Source organism: Panicum virgatum, chromosome 2K (assembly GCF_016808335.1).
Source record: "Panicum virgatum strain AP13 chromosome 2K, P.virgatum_v5, whole genome shotgun sequence".
In the NCBI taxonomy this organism is placed as follows: domain Eukaryota; kingdom Viridiplantae; phylum Streptophyta; class Magnoliopsida; order Poales; family Poaceae; genus Panicum; species Panicum virgatum.
The window spans coordinates 53554950-53582292 of record NC_053137.1 but is presented as its reverse complement, the minus strand read 5'-3'; the positions used below and the strand labels follow the sequence as shown (position 1 = coordinate 53582292).

Below are 27343 nucleotides of genomic sequence, written 5' to 3'. Positions count from 1 at the left end.
ACGCAACGATGGAGAGCGCCTTATAGAGTGCCGCTGCAGCACTTTTTTGCGGTAAAAGGAACTCTAAAACGTGTAGAGAGCGCGATCCAGAGTCCACTGCGGAGAGCCTAACGACTCGCACCCGGAGGGCTCCTTGCCCGCCGGCCGGGCCCACCACCAGCACCGCAAAGCAACCCTTGACCCAGCCTGATGAATAGAGCTCGGCTCGGAGGGTCCCATAAATATCCTCGTCATCTCCTACCTTTCGCCTCTTACTCTCCAATTTTTCTTCAGTTTTTTTTTATTCTGCTCTGCCGTACGCCGGTGCGCCTCCCCACCCACCTCGACTTCGACGCGATTCGAGTGCCCGCCATGGCGGACTCGCCGGTGGAGCTGCCCGGCCGACTCGCCATACTGCCGTTCCGCAACAAGGTGCTCCTGCCGGGCGCCATCGTGCGGATCCGCTGCACCAACCCCAGCAGGTGAGCGCGCAAAGCCCGCGCCGGCACCAACCGTCGAGAGCTTCTAGAGACGCCCGATCAGCCGCGGCGTGGGATTCGAGTTTTGTTTTGGGCTTAATTCGCTCTGTTCCCTCAGCGTATTGGGCGCATGGTTTTCAGTTCAGGGACTTCGTTTTAAACTCGTTAGGTTTTCTCCCCGTCGGAACTGTTTATTAGGCACGTGTCAGGTGTGGCTTCTAATTAACTCCTCTTGCTACGAATTTGCGGCTTGTTATGCTTCAATTTTGGAGCAGTATGTGAATTAAGTAGAATTTGGTTTTCTGGTTTGAGAGAGGACAAATTTATAGTTCCTTGTTGCATGCTCTCGTTGAATTCAAGTTTGGGCTTTCAGTTTTCTCGTTGAATTCAAGTTTGGTTTTGAGACTGACAGATTCTGCGTCCAGCTTTCCACCTTTCGGTTAGTGCCCGACTTTTCTAGGTGCAGTTTGGTCACTTGTAGTTGAGCTTCTTTTGGGAGGCAGCTTACTGTATTATTGTAATGTATCGACTCACACGGAGAGGGGAAAGTGCGGGTTGTTTTGGACTTTGATTCTGACTTCATCTTCGTGATTGTTTTGCTCTACAGTGTGAAGCTAGTGGAGCAAGAGCTCTGGCAGAAGGAGGAGAAGGGCCTGATCGGGGTACTTCCTGTGCGGGACTTGGAGGCTGGAGCTGTTGGATCGTTGCTGTCTCCTGGTGAGATATACGCTAAAGCTTCGAATTTTGCTATATGTGCGAAGTGGTGGGCACTGTGGACATACATTTACTTACTAATTTGTTATTACTTTTGCAGGTGTGGGCAGTGATTCAGGTGAGGGAAGCAGTAAGGCTGGCGTTTCTCCGGTGGAGACATCAAAGCAGGACACAAAGAATGGGAAGGAGCCCATTCACTGGCACAGCAAGTGTGTGACATCAGCATCTTTGCTTATCTGATCCATGTATTTTATCGTGAACTAGGTTATGAACACGTTTGACTGTTGGTAGATATTACTATGTGGTGTTATGCTGCATTTAGATGGAGGCCAATTGTTGTTTCTTTATTATCCTGCAGTGGTCTATGATAAAGTAAATTGACTGAATGGATTGGCAGTGAGCAATATTCTTCACATGGTTATCTGTCCCAGGAACTTTTTGCAGTTTTTGTTAACAAGTTTAATCATATGAGGGTGCATTCCATTCCACTCATGCACAATTAATCATAGGTTAACACCATGTTTATGTGTGCTCAACCTACTTCCTCCTACAAAAGATTAGTTGAACTCTGGACATTTGCCATTTCCAGCTACAACTTAAGCTACGTTCAACCTACGATTACATAATAAGATGAAATATGATGGCTTATAGATAACTTATATTATGCATCTTTTATCTATTCTGATACACCTTATCCATTTTTTTGTTTCAATCTAGGCTTAACTTTTCTTTGCCCTCCATGTTCAGGGGAGTTGCTGCTAGAGCTTTACACCTTTCCAGAGGGGTAGAGAAGCCAAGTGGAAGGGTCACATACATTGTTGTTCTTGAAGGTCTATGTAGGTTCAGTGTTCAGGAACTAAGTACAAGAGGATCATACCATGTTGCCCGTGTTTCACGCCTTGACATGACAAAGACTGGTAAACTTTTCAAATGAAAAACTTGTTTTATTCTCACAATTTTAATCAACAAGCATCATCATAAATCGTAAGTTTATGGCTGCTAGTAGAACCGTATTATTTTTTTCTAGACAACCTTACCATAAGTGCAGTTTCTTCTCATGCTATAACTTTTTTTTAGCTGCTAGCATATCTAGAAAAAGTTCTTTCCTAAATAATTATGTGATTTTTATCTGTTTTGTCATTTCAAACATACTATTTATGAAACTGACTTTTACATCTCTAATATGTTTAGAATTGGAGCAGGCGGAGCAAGACCCAGACCTCATTGCTCTTTCTAGACAATTCAAAGCTACTGCCATGGAACTAATTTCTGTTCTGGAACAGGTAAATAATTTGAGCAGAACTTTGCATATTTTCTTTACTTGTATAAGATTTCAAGTCTTGGTTGGTCCCTGAGTTTACAGAAAAAAAATTGAAAATTCAATGGTAGTAGTGGGTAGTGACAGATTAACTTTTGTGCATCTGGATCCATGTGAGATGGTGAAACATTAATTCTGAGAGAAATATTTTTCTACTGCTTATCAATGCTGCCAGCTGCCTCTTCATGTGATCCATGGTGCCTGTGTTCTATGCTAGTGAAATACTTGAAATTATGATTGACCTTTGACTGCAGAAGCAGAAGACAGTTAGTAGGACAAAGGTGCTTCTTGATACCGTTCCTGTTTATAGGCTAGCTGATATCTTTGTTGCTAGCTTTGAAATAAGCTTTGAGGAGCAGCTTTCCATGCTGGATTCAGTTGACTTGAAAGTTAGACTTTCAAAGGCAACTGAACTTGTGGACAGACACCTGCAGGTGAAGATGCCTTGTAGTTTGTTGTTTAATGATTAATGTTGTAATTGACTTCTGTCATATAAGGTATTCATTGATTTGTTTAATTTTTGCTTGTTTGGCAGTCGATTCTTGTTGCTGAGAAAATAACGCAGAAGGTTGAGGGGCAGTTGTCGAAGTCGCAAAAAGAATTTCTACTGCGCCAGCAGGTTCGCTAATTAAGCTCCAATTATCCATGCCTGAGGGTCTAGAATTTTTGGGATGTTTGTATGTTCTGCACGTTTGCAAATTGCAAGCGAATGTTGGTAGCTTTAGTTTTCAGGTCTGTTTATTTTCAGCATACACTTCTACTTCTGATGTGATGAGCCTGCTAATTTGCAGATGAGGGCTATCAAAGAGGAACTTGGTGATAATGATGATGATGAAGACGACGTGGTTGCATTGGAAAGGAAGATGCAGAACGCAGGAATGCCTGCTAATATTTGGAAGCATGCTCAAAGGGAGTTGAGGTAACCTATCCTGCCATATCCTTCTCTTTTTGCATACGCATGTGCTACTGGAGCTTTTTATATTTAGCCAGCTTTCTTTTACAGGCGCCTACGAAAGATGCAACCTCAGCAACCAGGATACAGTAGCTCTCGAGCTTACTTAGAACTTCTTGCCGACCTTCCTTGGCAAAAGGTCAGTGAAGAAAGGGAGCTCGACCTTAGAGCTGCAAAAGAGAGTCTTGACTGGGATCATTATGGGCTAACAAAAGTTAAGCAGCGGATTATTGAGTATCTGGCTGTTCGTAAGGTTGGTAATTTGACTTGTATCTTACTCGTATGTACGGATCTGGTTAATATAGTTTATGTCTTATGGAGATCTATCAATTTGTTTGCAGCTTAAACCTGATGCCAGGGGTCCAGTGCTGTGTTTTGTGGGGCCACCTGGTGTTGGGAAGACATCTTTGGCTTCCTCCATTGCAAAGGCCCTGAACAGGAAGTTCATAAGAATCTCTCTTGGTGGTGTAAAGGATGAAGCTGATATCAGGGGTCACCGAAGGACATACATTGGAAGCATGCCAGGGAGACTTATTGATGGACTCAAGGTTCAATCCTCTTCTTCCCATTTCTGGAGTAGCTATACAGGCAATAACACTGGGAGAATCAATTAGTTCTGTAATTATGCTTATTTTTAATACCTGTTCTCTCTAAACTATCTGTTCTTCTAACCTACACCTTTTTAGAGATGCTCATCTATCCTACTTATATTCTAATACTCAACAGCTACTTCAAAAATATCTGCTGACTGCTGTCAGTGTTAGGTCCCTCTTTCATTCTATTAAATAATGGTTGGTAGCACAGTTTACAAAGTATCAACTAGAAGCCTAGATATGACCTGGAATATTCAAGATACTATTTGAATAAACATTTTTCAGGCGATGCCATGCTCATATGCTATTGATTAAATAAAAATGCAGAGAGTATCTGTCAGCAACCCAGTGATGCTTCTCGACGAAATTGACAAGACTGGTTCTGATGTACGTGGGGATCCAGCGTCAGCACTACTAGAAGTTCTTGATCCTGAACAGAACAAAACATTCAATGACCAGTATCCTTTCATTTGTCTTTTCGTAATTAGTGAAGTTATGACTTGTCTGTTCATTTTTGAACGAATTAGACACAGTTGTACTTCTAGATAATGTTTGCAATTGTCATGTGTGAGTTATTCGAGCTCATCATGTCTCCATGCCACTTAGTGTGAGGGTTGCAGATTTAGTCAAATAATTACACCACCTGAATGCTCACATAATTTGCCTGTGAGATAGTTTATTTGTGACTTTAATACTCACATAATTCTTTGAGAGTGTGCTGAGATGGCTTATTTGTAAATTCAGTACTCGCTAGAGTCTTTGAGATTGTTCTTTCTTGAACTGTGGTCTTATAGACTAGTGGTCAATACTTGAATTCCTTAATGTGTTCACCAGCTATTTGAATGTTCCGTTCGACCTGTCAAAGGTCATATTTGTTGCAACTGCCAACAGGATGCAACCTATCCCACCTCCTCTCTTAGATAGGATGGAGGTCATTGAGCTACCAGGTTACACACCTGAAGAGAAGCTCAAAATAGCCATGAAACATCTGATACCAAGGGTATTGGAGCAGCATGGCTTGAGTTCGGCGTATCTTCAGATTCCTGAGGTATGTAACAGCTGCAGCTTTCGCTGCACCTTTCCTATTCTGCACTCTTTATACTGTATTGATTTTGTGTTCATAAAAGTAACGAATGCCAAAATGCCTTCATCGCAAACATAATATTCATGCTGCTCCTTTTTTTACTATAAAACATGTAGTGTTTTGATGGCAAAAATAAGGGAGTTTATGGTCACTTGATGGTGACAACTTCAGATGCTATTCTTTGCTTATGTATGGAGAGATGATATTCTATTTTTGGTGATGAAAATATGAGCAATGTAACAGTGTATGTATGGAATGCTTTTGTCCAGTTAATGCTAGAAAATTTTGCTGTATCTTGAGATATCTTTCATTATGTTTAGCTCATTGATCACAAATTGGAAACGTATATTCTACCTTTTTGACATGTTACAACAAATGAACTTCCACTTGACAAATGAACTTCTTGATCGCATGCATCCCTGATTGCATGATTGCCATCATGTGTGTAGGCTATGGTCAAACTGATCATCGAGAGATACACGAGAGAAGCTGGAGTACGTAATCTTGAGCGGAACCTAGCTGCATTGGCCCGAGCAGCTGCTGTCAAGGTTGCAGAGCAAGCTAACACTCTTAGACTTGGCAAGGAAATACAACCAATTACTACGACTCTGCTGGATTCGAGGCTTGCTGATGGTGGTGAAGTTGAAATGGAAGTTATTCCTATGGGCCATGATATATCAAATACTTATGAAAATCCATCTCCTATGATTGTTGATGAAGCTATGCTAGAAAAAGTGCTTGGGGTATGTTATTATCTTTACACATGGTTTAAGTCTAATTTCATGGACAGCTTCAAATTCCTAACCTTCCTTTTGTGTTATTTGAATTTGTACTTGATATTGTGCTACAGCCTCCTAGATTTGATGATAGAGAAGCTGCAGATCGTGTAGCAAGCCCAGGAGTTTCAGTTGGGCTTGTTTGGACTTCATTTGGTGGGGAAGTTCAATTTGTGGAGGCTACAGCCATGGTGGGTAAGGGTGACTTGCACTTGACTGGACAGCTTGGTGATGTTATTAAGGAGTCGGCACAGCTAGCTTTGACATGGGTATGGATCTTCTTATCACTTATCTGCATTGATGAAATCCTACTGCTATATCTGTTTTAACTCTGTTAGCTGAACCTGCGGAATCTTGACAGTATGTTCCTTTGCAAAATACTATTTGTAGGAAACATGAGAAAGTACATTTTGTAATTAGTTTTGTTTATTGGGGTATCTCAAGCGCCATTTTTGTTGTGCAACTACGAAAACAACCTTGACTTTTTACAGGTGAGAGCAAGAGCTGCTGACCTGAACTTGTCACCTACTTCTGATATCAACCTATTGGAGAGCCGTGATATTCACATACATTTTCCTGCTGGTGCTGTACCAAAGGATGGCCCTTCTGCAGGAGTGACATTGGTAACATCACTAGTATCACTTTTTAGTAACAGAAAAGTCAGAGCAGATACTGCTATGACTGGAGAGATGACTCTAAGGGGGCTTGTGTTGCCAGTTGGTGGTGTTAAAGATAAGGTGAGTGGCCATTAATATCGCTTCCTTAGTTTCTTGTTCACTTCAAAACTGTGGAAGTTTTAGCCATTTTCATATGGTACTCTTCTGCTTTATTAACTTCAATCTTTCGTGGAATGCAGGTACTTGCGGCACATCGTTATGGAATCAAGAGAGTAATTTTACCTGAAAGGAACTTGAAGGACTTGACTGAGGTTCCATCACCCATTCTGTCTGGCATGGAGGTATGCGGTTGCATTGTTGCTTGCTTGAGATTGCTCAGGCCTCCTGTTTGTTGTAGTTTCGCCAATGTTGTGTTGATTGTGGATACTAAGTTACTAACACTAACTTGTGTCAAGGTGCATTTTTCTCATACTTGTGTATGTTGTATTACTCTTCGTATGAGTAAGGTAGTTATGGAAGAAGTTTATCATATTCTTCAAACATTCGGTGCTGATTTATATTTATTTTAAGTTTATCATATTCTTCAAACATTCGTTGCTGATTTATATTTATTTTGCTGCTGGCAGATTCTGCTTGTGAAGCGCATCGAGGAAGTACTCGACCACGCTTTCGAAGATGGATGCCCATTGAGATTGCGCTCCAAGTTATAGCACCAACTCAGCGTTTGATATGGGTATTTTCTTTGGTGAATCATCATCATCACGGTACAGGTATCCACGGACGAGCAATGCTGTGAGATAATGATGGCTTAGCTCTCTGGCCACCGCAGGTTCTGGCACGCCCACGTCGGTTAAGATTCACATCTGGATGTGTATACTGATCAGAATTCAGAGCAGTTGGGAGATGTGCAGACACTTCCACTGGGATTCCCTGCCATATTTGTTTATAGAGATTATGCATAGATGGGGTACAAAGCTGGGAGGTCCACTTGTTTGTTACTCTGTTGTTAGTTTGGGTGTATGGAATCTTTTCCAGGCGAAATATAGTTAATACGTGGTTGTGGAACTACTGCGTCGAAGTCGAATTATGCTTGGCGAATTTTACCTTCAAGTGTATATATACCGATGAACTACTTAAAATGAATAAACCGTCCCCCACCTTCGCCATTTCATGACACTCTGTGTTGGCATGTAACCAGAAATTTGTTAATGATGAAGCACAAAAAAAAGGGGGGGGGGGGAGATCTAGTAGAAATGCCGATGTATTAGTATATTAGGGTTTTATTTAGATGTGTAAATTTTTTGGTGTAAAGTATTGTAACACTTTGTATTTGATAATTATTATCCCGTTATGGGTTAATTAGGCTCAAAAGATTCGTCTCGCAAATTATAGACAAACTGTGTAATTAGTTATTTTATTTAGTTACCAACTAAACAGGACCTAGAGGTAAAAATTTCAATGACTACAAACTAACTCACGAAGCTGAAGGCTGATATTGTAGGTCAACCTGATGCATGCCACAGACACAGAGACTATCGAGTGCGCAGGTTTTCTAAGGCAAAATAGCTATTTTGATCCCTTAATAAAAACTTTATTGCAAGATTCAAATTCATCTCTCAACTTTTAAATTACTACATGTGAACTACAATAGTTAGACAGCAATTATCTATATAAGTCCATGTAAGTAAAATGAGATGATGTGGCCATCACTAAATGAGAAAAGAGTGTGTTGCTGTCTACTATTTCGTCTACTGCTCTGGCTCGGTCTCCCATACAAAACAATATCAACTAGAGTAAGTATTAATTATCACATAGACAACTAAACAGACAACAACTGTCTAAACTATTATAAAGTTGTCTATTTAGTTGTATGTCAAATAGACAGCAGCTGTCTAAACTGTTACTCTTATTGGTTGAAATGTGAACATGAAAACCCTGTTTGGCGGGGCTCCATGAGCGGCTCCAAGAGCGGCTCCAGACGGAGCCCTGCCAAACGGTGGTTTTGGCACCAGCTCCAGGTCTGGAGCCCTTGCTGGAGCCCCTCGCGGCTTCCACACGTGAGGAGGAGCCATGAATTGGTGGCTCCACGCGGCTCCGGCCTCCTCTTGCCACCCTTGCCCTCGGGTGGGGCTCGTCGGGGTGCAGCCCGCAGGGCCGAGGTGGCCGGCGGCGGCGCCGGGCGCGGCTTGCGGGGCCAACGTGGGCGGCGACGGGCGCACAGGGCTCAGCCTGAGGGGCCGGGGAGGAGGTGGCCGGCGGCGGCGGCGGGCGCAGCCTGCGGGGCCGACGTGGGCGGCGACGGACGCACAGGAGCAGCCTGAGGGGCCGGGGAGCAGGTGGCCGGCGGCGGCCGCGGGATGTGGGTTACCTTTGCCCTCCCCCTTCTCGTGCACGTTGCGTCTCTCCTCGCGGCCTCTTCGCGCTCTCCTCCACCAGCCTCGCCGACTGCAGGAGGCTGGGCGGTGGCGGGAGCCGAGGCGCAGCAGCACAGGGCCGGGCGGGAGGCCAAGCGGCGACGGGCCACGGCGGCGCTGCGGCACAAGCAAGAGGAGGAAGGGGCGGAGCTGGCGACGCTGCCGCGGCCGAGCCGGACGTGAGGGGTGGAGCTCCTGGCGGCGTCGTGGCCTAGCGGGAGGAGGGGCAGAGCAGCTGGCGCCGCCACAGCCGAGCGGGAGGAGGGGGCGAAGCAGCCGGCGCCGCCGCGGCCGAGCCGGACGAGGTGGGCAGAGGTCCCCGCGGCCGAGCAAGACGAGTGGGCACGGAGGTGCTAGCGGCGCCATAGCCGAGCGGGAGGAGGGGACGGAGTGGGAGTAGGGGAGAGCGAGGGGGAAGGGGATGGAGGTGCCGGCGTTGAGGCATTGGCCTTGTCGGTACCCTGTAGCAGGGATACCCACTCCTACTGCAGCAAGGCAGGACTCGCGTAGTCATCTATAACTACGCCCTAAGGGGCGGAGCAGCCGGGCCCCAGGGGTTCGGCTCTTACCTCACTAGGCCAATGGCCCCGGACCCGTTCCCCGCTCTGGGAACGGGTCCGGTGACGCCACGTGTCCCTGAGGAGGGGAAGCTCCGCGCCAACAGCCGAGGGCTCGGACCCCCCATATGGGTACGGGACCTCCCCGTGTCCGTCCGGACCTCCCACGCGCGTAGAACCAATATACCGCCGGGGCGGGGTCCGGGGGCGCCACGTGTCCCGCAGGCGCAGGCGAGGCGCGAGTTTTCCGCTGGAAGACTCGCCCACCCACCGCATTCAATGCGGGTGGTTGAGGCGTGCTCTGCCGCCGCGGTACACGGGGCAGTTTTTGTTAGGCCTTACTGTAGACCGCATATTATCGAGGTACATAGTGCAGCCGCATGCGCCGCATCCACGCAGAGCCCGTCTGCCGCATTAAATGGATACGACGGCACGACACCCTTTCATCATACCGTCTACGCCGCAAGCTACATAGCCCGTTCAGCTACGCCGCAGGTTACGCCCTGGCACAAGATAGGGCATGGCTATGCCGGACGGAAGATTCCCACGAGCAAAGCAAGGAAATCCAGGAATAAGGTCTCCGTCGCCTGCAACGCCATAATATCTGTACAGTATGTTATTTTATACTACATTGCTGGGCCCATCTGTCGGGGACCCAACGGCTATGTACACTCGTCCCTTGAGATATAAAAGGGAGGAGTACGTAAAGCCAGGCCAAGCGAAGGCAGACACAACACAAGCTCGGATTCACTCCGAACAATCCCGTTCTCAACCTCTTGAGAGCACAAGCAATACAACACACAGTGGACGTAGGGTATTACGCTCCGGCGGCCCGAACCACTCTAAACCTGCTGTGTTCATCGTGTTCTTCCATCTAGATCGGACTAATCCTAGCTACCCCCCGAATACTCACCCTCTGGGTTTAGGAGGGTGCACTACGCCACCCGGCTGTGGGTTTGCACACCACAACATTTGGCGCGCCAGGTAGGGGCAGCTTTAGCTAGTTTTAGTTCATCTCTTGCTCATCTCCATGGTTCGGGTGGTTGAGCACTCCCACCACGACGACGATGTGGAGATGACGGAGGGTGTGGCGTCATCCGCGCCTCTCGCCTTCCTGTGCCAGGGGCAACCGTGCCCGTGGAGCAGCCACCGTCGGCAGCGGCGCGCGCTGCACGTCGGCGAGAGTCAGGGCGCCCGTCAAGGGCCCCCTCACAAGCTGCGAGCGGTGGAGCATTGGCGGTAGCTAGGGAGTTGCTTCGCAACCCTCCAGCCGCTGTAGCCTCGCCAGATACCCTGAGGCAGTGGTGGGACGACGTTGACCGTCTCCTCCATCTGGCTCAGGCCTCGCCCAGTTCTGCAAGGATTGGGCAACGACCTCCGCCTGGCAATGCGGTGGTACCCTACCACCGGTGCCAGGGCGGTGTGTCGGCTTCTGTGCGCTCCCCCACGGTGAGGGGTGCGTGAACAGAAGACCTGCGGGCAGAGCTCAACCACAGGCGTACGGGTGAGGACGCCCGCATCTCCGTGGAAAGGGCGCGAGAACGCCACCTCAACATCGAGGGCCGCAACCTCAACGCCGACTTGGATGCAGCGGCACACAAGCCTCCGGGAAACGCCCGGATACAGGCGGGCACCCCGGTGGCTGGGGTGGGTTGCGCTGCGCTGGCGGATCACCTCCGCGCGGTGGCATGGCCGTCCAAGTTCCGCCCGCACCTGCCGGAGAAGTACAACGGTACCACTAATCCGTCGGAATTCATGCAGGTGTACGTTACCGCCATCACAGCAGCTGGTGGCAACGACGCTGTCATGGCCAGCTACTTTCATGTAGCCTTGACTGGGCCAGCCCGGACTTGGCTCATGAACCTCACTCCGGGGACGATTCAGTCCTAGGAGGAGCTCTATGCGAGGTTCACTACGAACTTCGCCAGTGCGTACCAGCAGCATGGTGTGGAGGCTCACCTCCACGCCGTGACGCAGAAACCCGGAGAGACGCTCTGGGCATTCATCTCGCGCTTCACCAAGGTACAGGGCACCATTCCTCGTATCTCTGACGCATCAATCATTACTACTTTCCATCAGGGGGTACGTGATGAGAAGATGCTCGAGAAACTGGCGACGCACGAGGTGGAAAGCGTTACCATGCTTTTCTCCCTGGCTGACAAGTGTGCTAGGGCCGCTGAGGGCCGCGCATGGCACTTAGCCCCCCAAGATGGAGACGCCAAGGCTGGTGGCTCCGGAGCTACCGTCCAGGGCGGTGGCAAGAAAAAGATGAACAAGAAACGGGGTCGCGAGGAGCCACAAGCCGGCAGTCCGGTCGCTGCAGCAGTGGCACTAGCTGCTGCGGCAGCGGCACCAGCAGTTGCGGCAGCGGCTGGGGGCCAAAATGCGCATGGCAAGCGTCCGCGCCAGCAAGGTGGCAATGGAGGTTCATGCCCAGTTCATCCCATCGCTCGTCACAGCGCCGCTGACTGCCGCGAGATCCTGGAACTCGCGAAGCGGGTCAGTGGGCCGCGTGAGCAGGCCTCCAAGGACGGCTCACCCCCTCCTCGCCAGCGTTCTGGCAAGGAGAAAGCCACCGACAGTGAGGCCGCTGCCTGGGAGAAGGAGCTGGGGTACCTGTTGGCGCTCCTTAAGTATCCATTTTATCCCCTGTTTAACTTTGATAATGGCATGAATTTAATATCAGAATCACTAACCATCCTAACCTCGGCCCAATTATTGGTCGTTTTCGCGTTTGCACATATATTTTGGAGGTACTTCGTTTTTGCAGGTTTTTGACCAATTTTGGAGCATGAAATGGCGAGGCCCACGATCACGCGATGACACGAAGAAAGACAAAGGCCAAAGCCCGAACAAAGGATCGAAGGCTAAGATGATTAGAGGCCCGTTCATGCACATCCACCCTCCAATGAAGCCCAAAGGATAAAGCCCACAAGATAAGATCAAGATACTTCGGGGCTAAGCAAAGTAAAGAGATATTTAAGGAAGGATTTTCTATCCTATCCTTTTCCTCAAAGAAATCTCGAAGATAACGACATCTAATGGGGTGCAATCGTTAAAGACATAAACTCTAGAAGATTCCAGGAGACTTTGGGAGAAAGAAGAACACGAGACGGCGAAGGAATGAGCTAGGCCGGCCGGCCTAGGCCCATTGGGCCGGCCGGCCCTGCCCTTTTTTAGGTCGGTTCGACCTCCCCTTTGACCTAGGGTTTCCTGAGGCTATTTAAAGACCCCTCCCCAAGGTTCACGGAGAGATCAATTCGAGAGACGACGCCAAGGAGCAGAGAAGATAGAGGGACACCTCTCGGAGAGCCGAGGGTCATGCTAGTTGTCTAGGGTTTGCCCTAGCCGACGTGGGAACCTTGCAAGGAAGACCACGTCGGAGTTCTGGAGTTAGGATCATCAAGATCAAGGTAGGGCCCCGGTTGTGATCTTGTGATGTACAATCATTCATGGTGAAGTTATTTGTGATTCCGAATGTTTAGCGACCATGTTCTCTCTTTCGATTTTGTTTTTTTCTTTGGGTTTGCTTCATCCTAGATCTATTATCGAGATAGATCGCTTAGCATGATTTTGTAGTTATGGTGGCTAGAGGTTCATGGCAGAACTACCAAAGGGGGTTCGACTTGCTTCAGGGTACTTTTGTCGAAAGGGGTGGTGTCGTGACAGGACGTTGCCACTAAGTAGGTGGGGTATCGAGGGATCGGATTGGAGCTTTTGAGTTTAAAGATGCTTTTTATTGAGATTCACATCTATCTTACTTCACTACATCTAGCTGGAACTACAACATATGCATGATCTAGGTGATCTAGAGTGGTTATCTCTAACTTTCTCTTGCTACCTTCGGTGTTTGTCGATTTTAATAGATTAGATTCGTTTTACACCACATCAACACAAAGGAATCTCTATGCTAGTAGATTGTTTCTTGTCTCTTTGGTTCCGTGGATTGATAAACCTTGGGGGAATACTCTAAGTGAAAAGCTACACAAAACCGTGCGCTTGCGGTATACAAATCGGGGGCGCTAAGGAGCGTCAACAGTACCAATCCCCCGCTCGGGAGCTGAAGGGCATTTACAGCCACGACAACTCCGACTCTGACAACGAGGAGCGCCGCAAGAAGCTGTACGTAATGTACGGCGGAAGCTGGGAGCTTGTCTCCCGGCGGGACGTGAAGACCCTTCGTCGAGAGGTCCTTTCGGCGAAGCCGGGGGTCCCGAAGGCGGCGCCGCACCACAGGTGGAGGAACGCCACCATCTCCTTCGGGCCATCTGACTGCCCGGAGAACATGGCCGGGGCTGGTGTACTACCTCTAGTCACCGCCCCTGTCATAGCCAACATCAGGTTCTATCACGTGCTAATTGACGGTGGGGCTAGCCTCAACGTCATCAGCTATGCAGCGTTCAAGCAGCTGCAGATCTCGGAGTCCAAGCTGACTCCCTCTCGCCCATTCTCTGGAGTGGGCCCACATACGGTGTTCCCTCTGGGGAGCATCACTCTGCCGGTCACGTTCGGGACCGAGGAGAACTTCCGCACAAAAAGCGTCCAGTTCGATGTTGCGGAGGTGAACCTCCCGTTCAAAGCCATCATTGGCAGGCCGGCTCTCTACCGCTTCATGGCCATTGCCCATTACGGGTATTTGGTCCTGAAGATGCCTTCTCCTATCGGTGTCCTCACTGTACGGGGTGATCGCACCGCTGCCATCGCTGCAGTTGAGAAACTGCATGCTCGGGCAGCAGAGGCTGCACGTTCCGAGGAGGACCCATCCACCTCGTGAGCCAAGGTGCCTGCCAGGGCACATAAGGTTCAACCGTCCGACCCGGACAATGTTCCCGTGAAGACCGTGGAGGTCGGAGCGGATTCCTCCCGGACCACCCGCATCGCGGGGAACCTGGAGGAGAAATAGGAAGATGCGCTCATCACTTTCCTCCGGGCAAATGTGGACGTGTTCACCTGGGAACCGTCACAGATGCTCGGGATCCCAGGGAAGTGATCGAGCACCATCTGAGGATCTACCCTGACGCCACGCTGGTACGCCAGAAACCTCGGAAGCAGTCCTTGGAGCGGCAGAACTTCATCCGTGAAGAAGTCCGCAAGCTGCTACACGCTGGCTTCATCGAGGTGGTCCACCACCCCGAGTGGTTGGCCAACCCGGTCGTCGTCCCAAAGGCCAATGGGAAGCTTCGGATGTGCATCGACTACACCAGCCTCAACAAGGCATGTCCTAGAGACCCCTATCCTCTTCCACGTATCGATCAGATTGTGGACTCCACGTCCGGGTGTGACCTTTTGTCTTTCCTAGATGCTTACTCTGGTTTCCACCGGATTCAGATGTCTAGAGAGGATAGGAAACATACTGCTTTTGTAACAGTGGATAGACTTTATTGCTATATTGTCATGCCATATGGTCTGTGGAATGCCTTACCCACGTTTGTGCGAGCTATGAACAAAACTTTCTGCAATTTAATTAGAGATATAGTTGAGGTGTATGTCGATGACATCGTAGTCAAGACTAAGGTAGGGTCAACACTAGTTGAGGACCTGTCCCTCGTCTTCGACCGACTGCGAGCCATGCGCACGAAGCTGAATCCTGAGAAGTGCATTTTCGGCGTCTCGGCAGGGAAGCTGCTGGGTTTCCTGGTCTCACATCGAGGCATCGAGGCAAACCCAGCCAAGATCGAGGCGATCGAGGCGATGAGGCCTCCTGGCCGCATCAAGGACGTCCAGAAGCTTAGTGGATCTCTGGCCGCTCTTAGCCGCTTCATTTCGAGGCTGGTTGAGTGGGCCCTCCCCTTCTTCAAGCTATTGAGGAGGTCTGGTCCATTCTCTTGGAGTGAAGAGGCTGAACAAGCCTTCCAGGAACTGAAGCAGCACCTCACCTCACTACCAGTATTGGTGGCTCCAGAGCTAGGTGAGACGCTATTTTTGTATCTGGCTGCGTCTGCAGAGGCGGTCACCATGGTGCTGGTGGCCGAGAGGACGGAGCAAGCTCGCCAGGGGGACACCAGGGTCCCCCCGGTCAAGGATGGTGAGCCGGACTACGGACATGGGGGTCCGGCAGCCACTCCTATGTCTGAAGGTCCGGACCCCGGACAAGGGGTCCGGAGGAGCTTCGACCCAATGGGAACCCAGAACCGCTGGGGGCCCAAGGACCTGACGTGGTGGACAAGGGCGAGCCGGACCCGGTGGCCAGGGTCTGGACCATCCAGAAGCCAGTCTACTATGTCAGCGAAGTCCTCCACGAGGCAAAGGGCAGGTATCTTGAGACGCATAAGCTTATTTATGCCATACTTATTGCATCCAGGAATCTGCGCCACTATTTTCAGGCACACAGAGTTGTCGTAGTGACCTCTTATCCACTGAGAGCGATCCTGCACAACTCCAATGCCACGGGCAACATCGCCAAGTGGGCAGCAGAGTTGGCTGAGTTCCAGCTGGACTTCCAGCCCCGCCATGCAGTCAAAAGCCAAATCCTGGCTGATTTCATAGCAGAATGGACTCCTTCCCCAAGCAATTCTGGGGGTCCGGACCTCAATGCCGGACCCCCGAAGACGGAAGTCAGGACACCAGTCTTCACCGAGCCCCACGGGACACTCTTCTTCGACGGGTCCGTCCGCAAGCAGTGGGCTGGAGCTGGTGTGGTCCTCATCGACCCAAACGGAGATCGACTAAAGTACATGGTGCACCTTGAGTTCAAGGCCACCAACAACATGGCAGAGTACGAAGCTTTGATCTTTGGCCTGACAGAAGCTCTGTCTCTGGGGTCCGGCAGCTCCTGGTGAAGGGAGATTCTCAGCTAATCATCAAGCAGGTCCGGGGGGATTGCAGCTGCAACAATCCCCAGCTCGCGGCATACCTCATTCACGTGAGGAAGCTCGAGAAGGACTTCGACGCCTTGGAACTGCAACATGTTCCCCGCGAATTCAACTCAGCAGCAGATGATCTCTCCGCGAGAGCATCTACCTGGGCACCCGTGCCCGAGGGCGTCTTCGAAAGACGGTTGCTGAGACCTACCGCCCAGCCTGCCGAACTGGGTGAAGGGGATCAACCTAGCACCTCGAAGCTAGCGGTCCCGGCGGCATTCCATCTGTGGTGCCCGCCCAGGGTTGTGTGCGCTGTTGAGGACCCTGGAGACCTCATAGAGCCACTCCCACCTGCTCAGGGAGGTCCCGATGCATGGATCTCCGAGATCCGGGACTACCTGAAAGACAATATCCTTCCTGATGATGATGTGTCCGCTGAGCGCATAGTACGATTGGCTAAACGCTACGCGGTGGTAGAAGGGGATCTCTACCGCCGTGGCACCAATGGTATCCTCATGCGGTGCATTTCCCAGGAAGAGGGCCGCGAGTTGCTCTCGGAGATCCATGGAGGCGAGTGTGGAAGTCATTCCTCATCTCGCACGCTTGTTGGTAAGGCCTTTCGGTATGGCTTCTACTGGCCGACAGCACTCCAGGATGCACCTGAGCTGGTAAGGTCCTGCAAAGCATGCCAGTTGCATGCAAAGCAAATACACACAAATGGCCGGAGGTTACCCCTGTGGTGAACATCACCAAAAAATCAGCAGTCGCATTCCTCAAGTCTATTGTGTGCAGATTTGGGGTCCCAAGCCGCATCATCGCGGACAACGGGACCCAATTCATAAGCAGACTCTTCCAAGAGTACTGCGAGGACATCGGCATCCAGCTATGCTTTGCGTCTGTGGCACATCCCCGCAGCAATGGACAGGTCGAGAGAGCGAATGCAGAGGTCCTTAGGGGACTCAAGACCCGCACCTATAACTGCTTGAAGAAGCATGGTGCAAAATGGGTTGATGAGCTTCCATGCGTGCTATGGGGCAACCGGACCACACCCAGCCGAGCCACCGGGGAGACCCCATTCTTCCTAGTCTACGGGGCTGAAGCATGCCTTCCCCCGGAAGTTCACCTGAGCTCACCACGGGTCCAGGATTTTGATGAATCCATGCAGGAACAACTGCGGCATGACGATGTGGACTTCGTTGACGAACGAAGGTGGCGAGAAGCAATCCGAAATGCACGCTACAACCAGGCGCTCAGGCGTTATCATCAACGGTTTGTACACAGTAGGGAGCTCCGGGAAGAGGACCTCGTCCTAAGGCGGATCCTGAACCGAGCAGGGCTCCACAAACTCTCCCCAGCTGGGAGGGTCCCTTCAAGGTTACAGAAGTCTGCCGACCCAGATGCGTTCGCCTTGCCACAGAAGAAGGGGTACCGCTACCCAACCCATGGAACATAGAGCATCTGCGTAAGTTATATGCTTAGACAGAGCAGGAAATGAAATTTTTCTTTGTAATAAGATAGGATCAGCGTGCGGCCCAGAGCGGTGGGGCCCATCCTCGTAAACCCGGCCTCTGGCATCCATCGCACCATCGGCTAGCATTAACGCGCGGCCCAGAGCGGTAGAGGTCCGCCCTCATAAACCCGGCCTCTGGCATCCATCGCGCAAGCCATGTATATCAAGTCGCGAAGGAAAATTTTGGTCCCAGTTCTGTCTTTGTGTCAAAATTTTATTTCGCATTTCGATTCTCGAGCTTTTCCCTTTCTAACCCCCGCGTGGACTTCCACTCTTGTCGCTACAGCTAAGATCTGTATTGAGTTGCCGGACTGCCGTACAGGTCCGGACCCCCTTGCTGTTGGGAGATGGGTCTGGACCCCTAGGGACCTGCTCTGGAGAGGGGTGCTTGTTTCCTGGGGTGGTCCGTACCCAAAGCCTACATGCTCCACCACCCTGTAACGAGTGCTCTAGTACCCGAGGCTGGGTAATTAGGGGCCCGGACCTCGTTCTAGCTCAAGGGTTGGCTTCCTAAGTCCTACACGACAGGTCCAGCTCCATATCTCAAAGGATCGAGAACGACAGAATGGCCTCACCCACTGCTAGGGAGGGGTCCGGAACGTCGGAGCCAGGTCCGGTAAAGTCGTGCTTGTTTCCTGGAGTGGTCCGGAGCCCTGTGAAGCGGCTTAGCCTGGTTCTATACCCTAAGCCTACACACTCCACCACACTGTAACAAGCATCGTGCTGCCTGGACCTGTGTATCCGGAGCTCTGGACCTCATACTAGCTTGGGGGCCGGTTAAGAATAGGTCACGCGGGCCTGCTACTAAGCTTTGACTTTGAGTGGTATGAAGGTTAAGCCTTGACTAGTGGTAGCTAGCCTCAAACCATTAAGCTTACCTACCAGGGGGCCCCGGCATCCGCTTTCAGGCTTCATGCATATCGAGGTCCAGTCTCGGTGGTAGACAGACTCAAACAACTGAGCCTGTCTCCCAGGGGGCCCGGAACGTTCGCTTTGAGCCAGATACCAAGGATCGATTCTGCATGCGTCAAACAGCTAAGTTGCAGTATCATTACTACCATCACAACGTGTTTGATTTTCCTCTCTATAGTTTTTTCTGATATTCAGGGAATAAGTCGTTGGTTTGACTTACAATCTGTGCTACACCTATGCCCAAGAACACTTGTTCAACCTCATAGGGGGGGTCTGGAGCGCCTTCTTGGCTCGGATGGCAGATAGGTTCTAACAACTGAACCTATCTACCAGGGGGCCAGGGCGCCGGGGTGCTGCATACCATAAACCAGAGCAACTGACAAATAGCTAAGTTGAAATTTCTTCTATTAAAATTTCAACAAGTACAATGTTTTTACATAATACAAAAAACAAAAGTTCTACTACTGTGATGGTCCAGCTCAGGAATCTGCAGGCTCCCGCTTGAAATAAGCAGCTACAAAGTTGACGACCTCCTGCACGCTTTCCTAAGCGGAGGCTTCCGTCTCCGCCACTGGACCATCGACGACGGGGGCTAGCGAGAAGGCAGGGTCGTGGCTCCGGAGGTAGGTCAAAATGTACTCCGCCACCATCTGGCATAGCTCACGGCCCTCGGCTTCAAGGTGGCCAACGAGGATCTGCTCCAGGCGCCGGAGTCTCTCTGAAGCAGAGTCCAGCACCGGGAGGGCATCAACAATTGAAGCTAGCGGCTCCGCCACTTGGACTGGACTCATTCCAAGTGGCACCAGAGCTGAGCTTGCTTCGCCCGCCCAGTCGATGATTCGCTTGGCCCCCATGCGCTGGTCCTCCTACAGCTTCCGGGCTGCCTCCTGGACCGCCTCCTGCACCTGGGCATCCAGTGCCGCCTGAGCGGTCTCCAGCTGGCGGGTCTTCTCCTGGAGCGAGGCCTTCTTCTGCGCCGCTGACTCCTTCAGGGTCTTAAGAGACTCGCGTTGGCGCGCATGGGCCTGCTCCATCTTGGTGGTCAGAGATTCCTGCCATGCAAGGGACTTCCTCTCCTCCTCAAGGTCCATCTCGGCAACAGCCTGCTGGCTGGTGGTCTCCTGCAGCTCCTTGCGCCATCGATGCAGAGACTCGGAGAGTTTGGCAAGCTCCTACTTGCGGACCTCGAGTCCCTGGCTTCGAGACTCGAGCTCGGATTTCGGTCGAACACCTTTCGGAGCCCTTTCCTGTAGGACTCAAGGTCGGCCTCAAGCTCGGATCGGGCGGCGGCGGCACGGGAGGCCTTGGCCTTCGTGCGCTCCTCCAGGCGGATGTGCCAGTCGCCGAGGCGCTGACGCTCGCTCTCTAGAGCTGCCCACTCCCCCCGGAATGCTGCCTCGGCGGCAGAGGTCGCCTCTTCTATCGTTCGCTGAAGGTTGGGAGCTGGGGGTGGGGACATCTGGCACAGACATCGGGACCTCGGGTACCGAGGTGCTCGCCGTTGCTTTGCCCGCTGCCGCTGTGCTCGCCGCCGCCACGCCTGGTGTCGGCGCGTCTGCCGCCATAGCCGGGACCTCGGGGGCCACCGCATCAGGCGTTGCTGCGCCTGGCACTGGCGCATCTGCCGCCGCCGTGTTGGGCACCATCGGGTTAGTGGAGGTCGCCGCACCCGAGGTTCCCACATCCGCCGTCGCTTCCGCCATTGCCGCCGAGGCACCGGTCGCCTGGACCCCCGCTGACAAGCCAGCGGCGGCGGAAGAGCTGCTTGGGCGAAAGGCCCTGGCGAACAAAGAGAAGAAGCTCTTCAGCAAAAAGCGAAGCATCGGGAATAAAAGCAGTGAACGGAAGAACACTTACCCCGAACCGCCGGGCTTCCAGCATCCACGGAGGCTGGGCGACCGTTGCTGCCCTTGTGGTGGCGGTGGTGGTGGAGGTTGTTGCTGCTGCTGCCGCCGAGGAGAGGCATGATCCGTCGGCGGTGGTGGCGGCAAAGCTATTGCAGGGGTCCCGCATGAGCCGGGGGCCCAGGAGCTACCCTGGCCCGCGTCATCAACGGCCCTCTGACGCTTTGCGGCGGGCTCCTCAGCGGCCCTGTCGCTATGGTGCAACCTGCGCCGGCTCGCCTCCTCCGGCGATGCGCCGGAGCTGCTTCGGGCCTGGCTGGGACCGCTCGCGGTGGAGCTACTAGCCACGGCCTGCTTGCCCTTGGCAGAAGGGCCAGACCCCGCGGCGCTCGGCACGGCCTGTTCCTCGAACGCACCGGGGATCCGGATCCCACGGTCCGGGTCGCCCCCTGATTGGCGCGGTGCTAGCCCACCATCGTCGAGGGTCGGCAGAGTAGCCAGCACCGCAGTCCTCAGGCTTGAGTCCTCGCAGAGAGGAACGACACCCTGAGGAAGGATCAGGTGCTCCGGGACGAAGATCTCCCCCGTCACCGCCCGCACCACGACCTCCAGGCCTTCCTGGGTCAGATCACTGTCCACCCCGCGATGGGTCCTGCTGCAGTCTTGGGGCCCGGTGAAGCTTCAGGCAGGACGTGGCCGCCGCTTCAGAGGGGCGATCCAGCACTACAGGTAGTCCCCGAGCACGTGCAGTGAGGTAAGGCTGCCCTCCGCCGGCGTCTTGATCTTGTTTAGCACGGGGTCAAACGCCGGCGGCAGGGACGGCTTGGCCCTCCAGGACTGGCGGTCGGAGGCGGGTCCCTCGGTCGGCATGGCGAGGCGCTCGTTGTCTTCGGTGGTGGCGATCACCCACTGCTTGCGCCAATCCTCCCACTTTCCGCCAGTAAGCCCGGGGATGTAGGGCGTCTACAGATCGCTCCTTGTCTGGAAGTAGTACGCCCCCACTTCATCCTTGCTCTTCCCGGACTTCACCAGGACGAAGAAGTTGTCCCAGAACAGTCCAAATAATACCGATCAAGTGCACTAATCAACCATTTAAACTTAATCCGCCGCTATTGCACTCCACCAGTACACCCAGACTGCCTGCTATAACTAGGATCGATTACACGGGAACTCTCGCCAAAAGACGAGCACAGGTGATTACAAGCAACAAAAGTTTTCAAACTTAACTTACATCCAGAATTAAACAAAAGTCTCCAAATTAATTTACAATAAATTTTTACAAGCCAGGGTTACATTTCGTATACAGAGTTCAAACGCAGCGGAAAATACAACCAGTTCGAAACAAGCTTCAAAATACAGTACGGTAGATAACGTCGATGACAAAAGAAGAGCTTCACATCTTGCCCACTGATGTGAGGCTCACCTGCCCGCACTTCACGGAGAAGACGGGACCCACTCGACCGTCCAACCTGGAGGAAGAGGCTGACCAATCCAGGATGCACAGATCTCCTCGAAGTCTTCCGGAAAACAGCCTGCTCAGAAGGGTTACATTCAAACACTGAGTACTCTAATACTCAGTAAGGCTTACCCGACTATTACTATATACTTAGCCAACACCTAAATATGCAAGGCTTTTGGCTCTGGAGTTCTTTTGCTGAAAAGCCACTAGCACTGGAGCCTTACTTTCAATATTTTATCTCCAATTAGTTTGATAAATAACACTAGATTTGCCTGAATAGCTAATACACACATGGATGATCATATTATCTTTTTAAGAACATAACCATACATCCACCTTTCATTTTTCTGTCCTTTCAATCCTTACTATGATGCGACACATTGACCAAGGCTCTCATATCCGCGAGTCACGGCGAATCGATCCGATTTAACCTTGCAAGGTGGACCTAACTCACACGCCCAGTGCTACCCCGTCGAGTCACACCACGCAACTGTTCCCATGATTACCCCAAAGTCTGAATCAAGCCCGCAAACACCCGGTTGATGAGCCCCGCACGTGCGAACACCCGGTGAACCCGTGGATGACTTCACCATCCGTCATCCCTACCCAGCACCGCAGGTCGAGACTCAGATTCCGACGCAATTTAGGTAATTAGCTTACCGGTTTCGACTACCTCCTACTTTCGGCATGTGGTTAGTACTGTTCAATCCTCAGTCAAAGGGCCAACAACAGAACGGTCCTCAATCGACATAGGCGGAGACTCAACTTTCCTTTAACCCATAATCATGTCCAACTTTCCTCCGCCCGGTCTCCATTTTCTTTCCTCATTAATTCATTCTCTAGTAACATTTCCATAAGTAACAAGACCTATATCTCGCGAGTGACAGAAAATCACTCGACTTTTACCGAGTTCCTACTTAGCAAAGCATTTCTAACGACACCTGCATACTAGTAAAAACTCATAGGTACCTAGGGAGAAACATGCATACTAGGGTTCCATACAACTCCTAACTACGTAAATGCACAATACTTAAATAATAATATTGAATACTGAAATTAGGGGTTATGCTCCGGGGCTTGCCTTGCAGGTCAGCAGGATTAGTGGCTTCTTCGGGAGCTGGATCAACGTCTTCTCCTAGCTGCGGTTGTCCTGCGGAAGGCTCCTGGACCGGCTAGGCAATCAGCTCGTAGGCGACTTCGGGTTCAGCGTCTATACGAATAAAATATGCCATGCATGAGACTCATGAAATGATGCAATGCACTACACACAATGAAATGCATGGACCAAACTCCAAAAGCGTCTACGGAGCAACCTCACAACTAGGTTTACGACGGAAATGGTTTAGAACTGATGTACATGCTTTGATTCTAATGCATTTTAGCCTGAAGTGTTTCCTATCAAGCAAAAGTTACTAAACTCGCTTCGAAGTATTAAAATACAGCCCTAGAACAATATGGATCAAAATAACCATGGGCTTGTTTTGTTGCAAAAACACATGCATGAAAGAATTAATTACAACAATTATAAAAGAAAGGAGCCTAGCTAGGAACAAATTAAAAGAAAGTACCTAACTTGCAGATATGATCAAGTCACAAGAATTTATCAGAATAACATGATTTTGATAAAGCATGCCACACAATTTTTCCAACATTTATTGATGAAAGAAAGCATTTATTTTAACCCTAACAAGTTAAACTAAACACAATTAGATTTACACAAAAGTGCACATCACCTGCACCTGAAATTTTTACAGTGGATTACACATACAAAGATTAGGCCACTGCATATATTTCATGATTTTTGTACAAACAGAACAACCGATATTAAATAAACTAGCTTAAACACAACCCAAAATTTTAACAGGGGAAAAAATGACATTTCACAGCATGAGTATTTTTCCTCTGAAGATCTTGATTTTAGAAACCTAACAAAATTTAGTTTGCATTTTTCGCATTTTTCTATATTTTTCTACACATTTTCAAAGTTTTCATCCGAAATAAATAATAATAAAAAGAAAACCCTAAAGGGGCTGACAGCCGGGCCCCACATGTAAGTGGGAGCCCAGCTCCCAGCACCCCTGCTCCATGCCATGGCCGTAGCCATGGCCACGGGCGCACCGCAGCGGCGGCGTTCCCGCCGGCGGGGGCCGGCCGGCGGCGCTGCGGCGCGGGCCCACGGCCAGGACGGGCAGGCGGCCCCGGGGCGCGCGGCGCGCAGAGCGCCCGCGGCGGCGAACCGGCGGCGGCAAGGCCGGAATCGAAAGGGAAAAGGCTCGGGGAGCATGGATGGGTCGCAAGGAAGATCACCGGGGGCTTGATTTGAGTGGAGGGAGGCTGGAAGGTGGAGCTCGACTGGAGGGGGCGGAGCTCGGGCGGCAACAATGGCGGCCGCGGCGGCGCAAGGCCAAATCGGCCGAGAAGAGGGTCGGTCGGGCTCGGGGAAGGGACGGAGGACACGCAGGGTGAGGTGGGCGGCTTGGGGCGCGGGGGAGCAATGCACGGCGGCGAGGGGTGGCCGGAATCAACCGGTGCAGCGAGCGGTGGGGCTAGGGCTGCCCTGCTCCGCTTGGTTGCTCTGCGCTATCGCGAGGGAGATGAATGGAGAGGCAAAATCGAACTTGGCCCGAGCATCCGCAGCACAAGGCTTAAGTGGCGGCAGGACTCAGCGGCGTAGCGACGCGTGGCGTCACCGGTTCTGCATGCCGCCGCTCAAGCAACAGGGGAGCTCAGGAACCAAATTCAATTGATTTTGACCCGATTTTGACCATTTGAAACTCAAATTTTTATATTGGAGCTTGAAATTTGGCCAAACTAGAAGTTGCAAAGGACAAGATAATCTACAACTTTGTTTTTGGGCACAACTTGATTTGAAGCTCGGATTAGAGAGAAAAACGGGATTGAACTTAGCTACGTGGAAAACACTATGCAACTTGATTAGCGCTAATGAAATTGCTTATGCCTTAATTCGCGATTAAGCATGATATTAGCACCAAAATTAACACTGGGGTGTTACAGCCCTTCCCCCTTAAAAGAATTTCGTCCCGAGATTCACGCACGATAGAAACGTATAAGGTGAGATGGTTCAAGTGTGAAGTACCTTGATGAACGTTTAAAAAGTCTGGGTACTTGAATCTCAAAAATTCCTCTTGCTCCCAAGTAGCTTCATCTTTGGAGTGATTACTCCATTGAACTTTGTAGAATCGGTTAGTTGTGCGACGAGTAACTCGATCCTTGCAATCAATAATCTTGATAGGATGCTCAGGATAAGTGAGATCAGACTCTAATTGAATTGAGTCACTATCAATAGCTTCAGTTGGAATTCTCAAACACTTCTTCAGTTGTGACACATGGAAAATGTTATGAATTGCCGAAAATTTTGCTGGAAGATTCAACCGGTAAGCTACAGGACCACATCTCTCCACAATTGGGTATGGACCAATGTAGCGGGGAGCTAGTTTTTCTTTTATTCCAAATCTTTGCACGCCTTTCCAAGGTGATACTTTTAAGAATACATGGTCACCAACTTTAAAGACGAGTGGATTAGTCCTTCTGTCCGCGTAGCTCTTCTGCCGAGACTGCGCGATTTTCAAATTTTCTTGAATAAGACGGACTTGTTCTTCGGCTTCTTGAACCACATCGGGTCCAAAGATAGTTCTTTCACCCGCTTCAGACCAATTCAAAGGTGTTCGACATCGACGACCGTATAATGCTTCAAATGGTTCCATTTTGATGCTCACTTGATAGCTATTGTTATAAGAAAATTCCGCTAATGGAAGACATTGATCCCATTTATATGGATAGGCTAAAACACAAGCACGGAGCATATCTTCTAAAATCTGATTGATTCTCTCCGTTTGGCCATCTGTTTGAGGGTGGTAAGCAGAGCTGCGAATCACACGAGTTCCTAAGCAAGTATGCAATTGTTCCCAAAAGCGAGCAGTGAATTGGCTTCCACGATCAGAGATGAGAGTCTTGGGTATACCATGCAGGCATAAGATACGCTCAACGTATAACTCAGCATATCTTTTTGTGGAATAACAAGTACTGACTGGAATAAAATGTGCTGACTTGGTTAGTCTATCAACCACAGCCCAATTCGAGTCGTAAACTTTTTGGGTCCGAGGTAACCCAACTATAAAATCCATACTAATATCTTCCCATTTCCATTCAGGAATACTCAAAGGCTACAGAGTTCCTGCTGGCCTGAGATGACTAGCTTTAACTCTGCGACAGATGTCACATTCGGACACATATTTAGCGACCTCTCTTTTCATCTGGGTCCACCAAAATCGTTGTTTCAGGTCCTGGTACATCTTGTTGCTACCAGGATGGATAGATAGTTGGGAAGTATGAGCTTCATCAAGAATTTGCTTTTGGAGTTCCAAATCCTTAGGTACCACTATTCGGTTCTTAAACCATAACACATTCTCACTATCTTGGTGGAAACAGTTTACTTTCGGATCTCCTTCTGATAATCTTCTCTGAATTTCCTTTACTCCTTTATCTTTCTTTTGTGCTTCGATGATCAGATCACGAAGAGTAGGAGTAAGTTCTAGATGAGCCAATGTGCCATGGGGTACAATGCTCAAGTTCAGCTTTTCCATCTCAAAATAGAGAGACTCACTTAGGGGTATAGCAGAGAGGCAATGACAGTGAGCCTTGAGACTTAACGCATCTGCAACCACATTTGCTTTTCCTGGGTGGTAGTGTACTTCGAGTTCATAATCCTTAATCAACTCGAGCCATCGTCTTTGATGCATGTTCAGATCCGCTTGGGTGAAAAGATATTTGAGGCTCTTGTGATCTGTATAAATGTTACACTTCGTGCCCAGAAGATAATGTCGCCAGATCTTCAAAGCATGGACTATAGCTGCTAATTCAAGATCATGTGTGGGATAGTTCTCTTCGTGATGCTTGAGTAATCGAGAAGCATAAGCAATCACCCGATTCTCTTGCATCAGAACACAGCCAATTCCGGTGCCCGAAGCATCACAATAGACATCGAATGGCTTTGTAGTATCTGGTTGAGCTAAGATTGGTGCCGAAGTAAGTAGAGTTCTTAACTTCCGGAAAGCTGCCTCACATTGGTCACTCCAATAGAATTTGGTACCTTTCTTGAGAAGTTCAGTAATAGGTTTAGCAATTCTAGAAAATTCCGGTATGAACCGACGATAATAACCCATTAAACCTAAGAAACTTCGGATTTCAGCCACTGAGGTTGGAGCCTTCCAGTTCAGTACATCCCGTACTTTACTGGGATCAACAGAGATACCCTCAGTCGTGATAACATGACCTAGAAATGGAACTTTCTTTAGCCAAAATTCGCACTTGCTGA

General features: G+C 50.3%; 1 protein-coding gene across 1 annotated transcript; it reads left to right on the top strand.

Moving 5' to 3' along the window:
• Positions 1 to 231: 231 nt before the first annotated feature.
• On the top strand, positions 232 to 7688 carry LOC120685404 (lon protease homolog 2, peroxisomal). The gene is made up of 17 exons (XM_039967309.1): positions 232 to 461; positions 1066 to 1175; positions 1273 to 1381; positions 1920 to 2089; positions 2364 to 2455; positions 2745 to 2924; positions 3026 to 3109; positions 3282 to 3409; positions 3494 to 3695; positions 3784 to 3990; positions 4363 to 4493; positions 4870 to 5083; positions 5569 to 5862; positions 5970 to 6164; positions 6387 to 6632; positions 6752 to 6853; positions 7139 to 7688. Exons 1-17 carry the CDS (start codon positions 352 to 354, stop codon positions 7220 to 7222), a joined length of 2658 nt encoding a protein of 885 aa, XP_039823243.1. The 5' UTR covers positions 232 to 351; the 3' UTR covers positions 7223 to 7688.
• The last annotated feature ends 19655 nt before the right edge of the window (positions 7689 to 27343 follow it).

What these genes read in the sequence shown, in the direction of transcription:
- LOC120685404 (XM_039967309.1), top strand. Translation starts at nt 352, where the DNA reads ATGGCGGACTCGCCGGTGGAGCTGCCCGGCCGACTCGCCATACTGCCG. An exon ending in CGCTGCACCAACCCCAGCAG is followed by an intron (nt 462 to 1,065) that starts GTGAGCGCGCAA and finishes TTTGCTCTACAG; the next exon opens with TGTGAAGCTAGTGGAGCAAG. An exon ending in TAATTTCTGTTCTGGAACAG is followed by an intron (nt 2,456 to 2,744) that starts GTAAATAATTTG and finishes CTTTGACTGCAG; the next exon opens with AAGCAGAAGACAGTTAGTAG.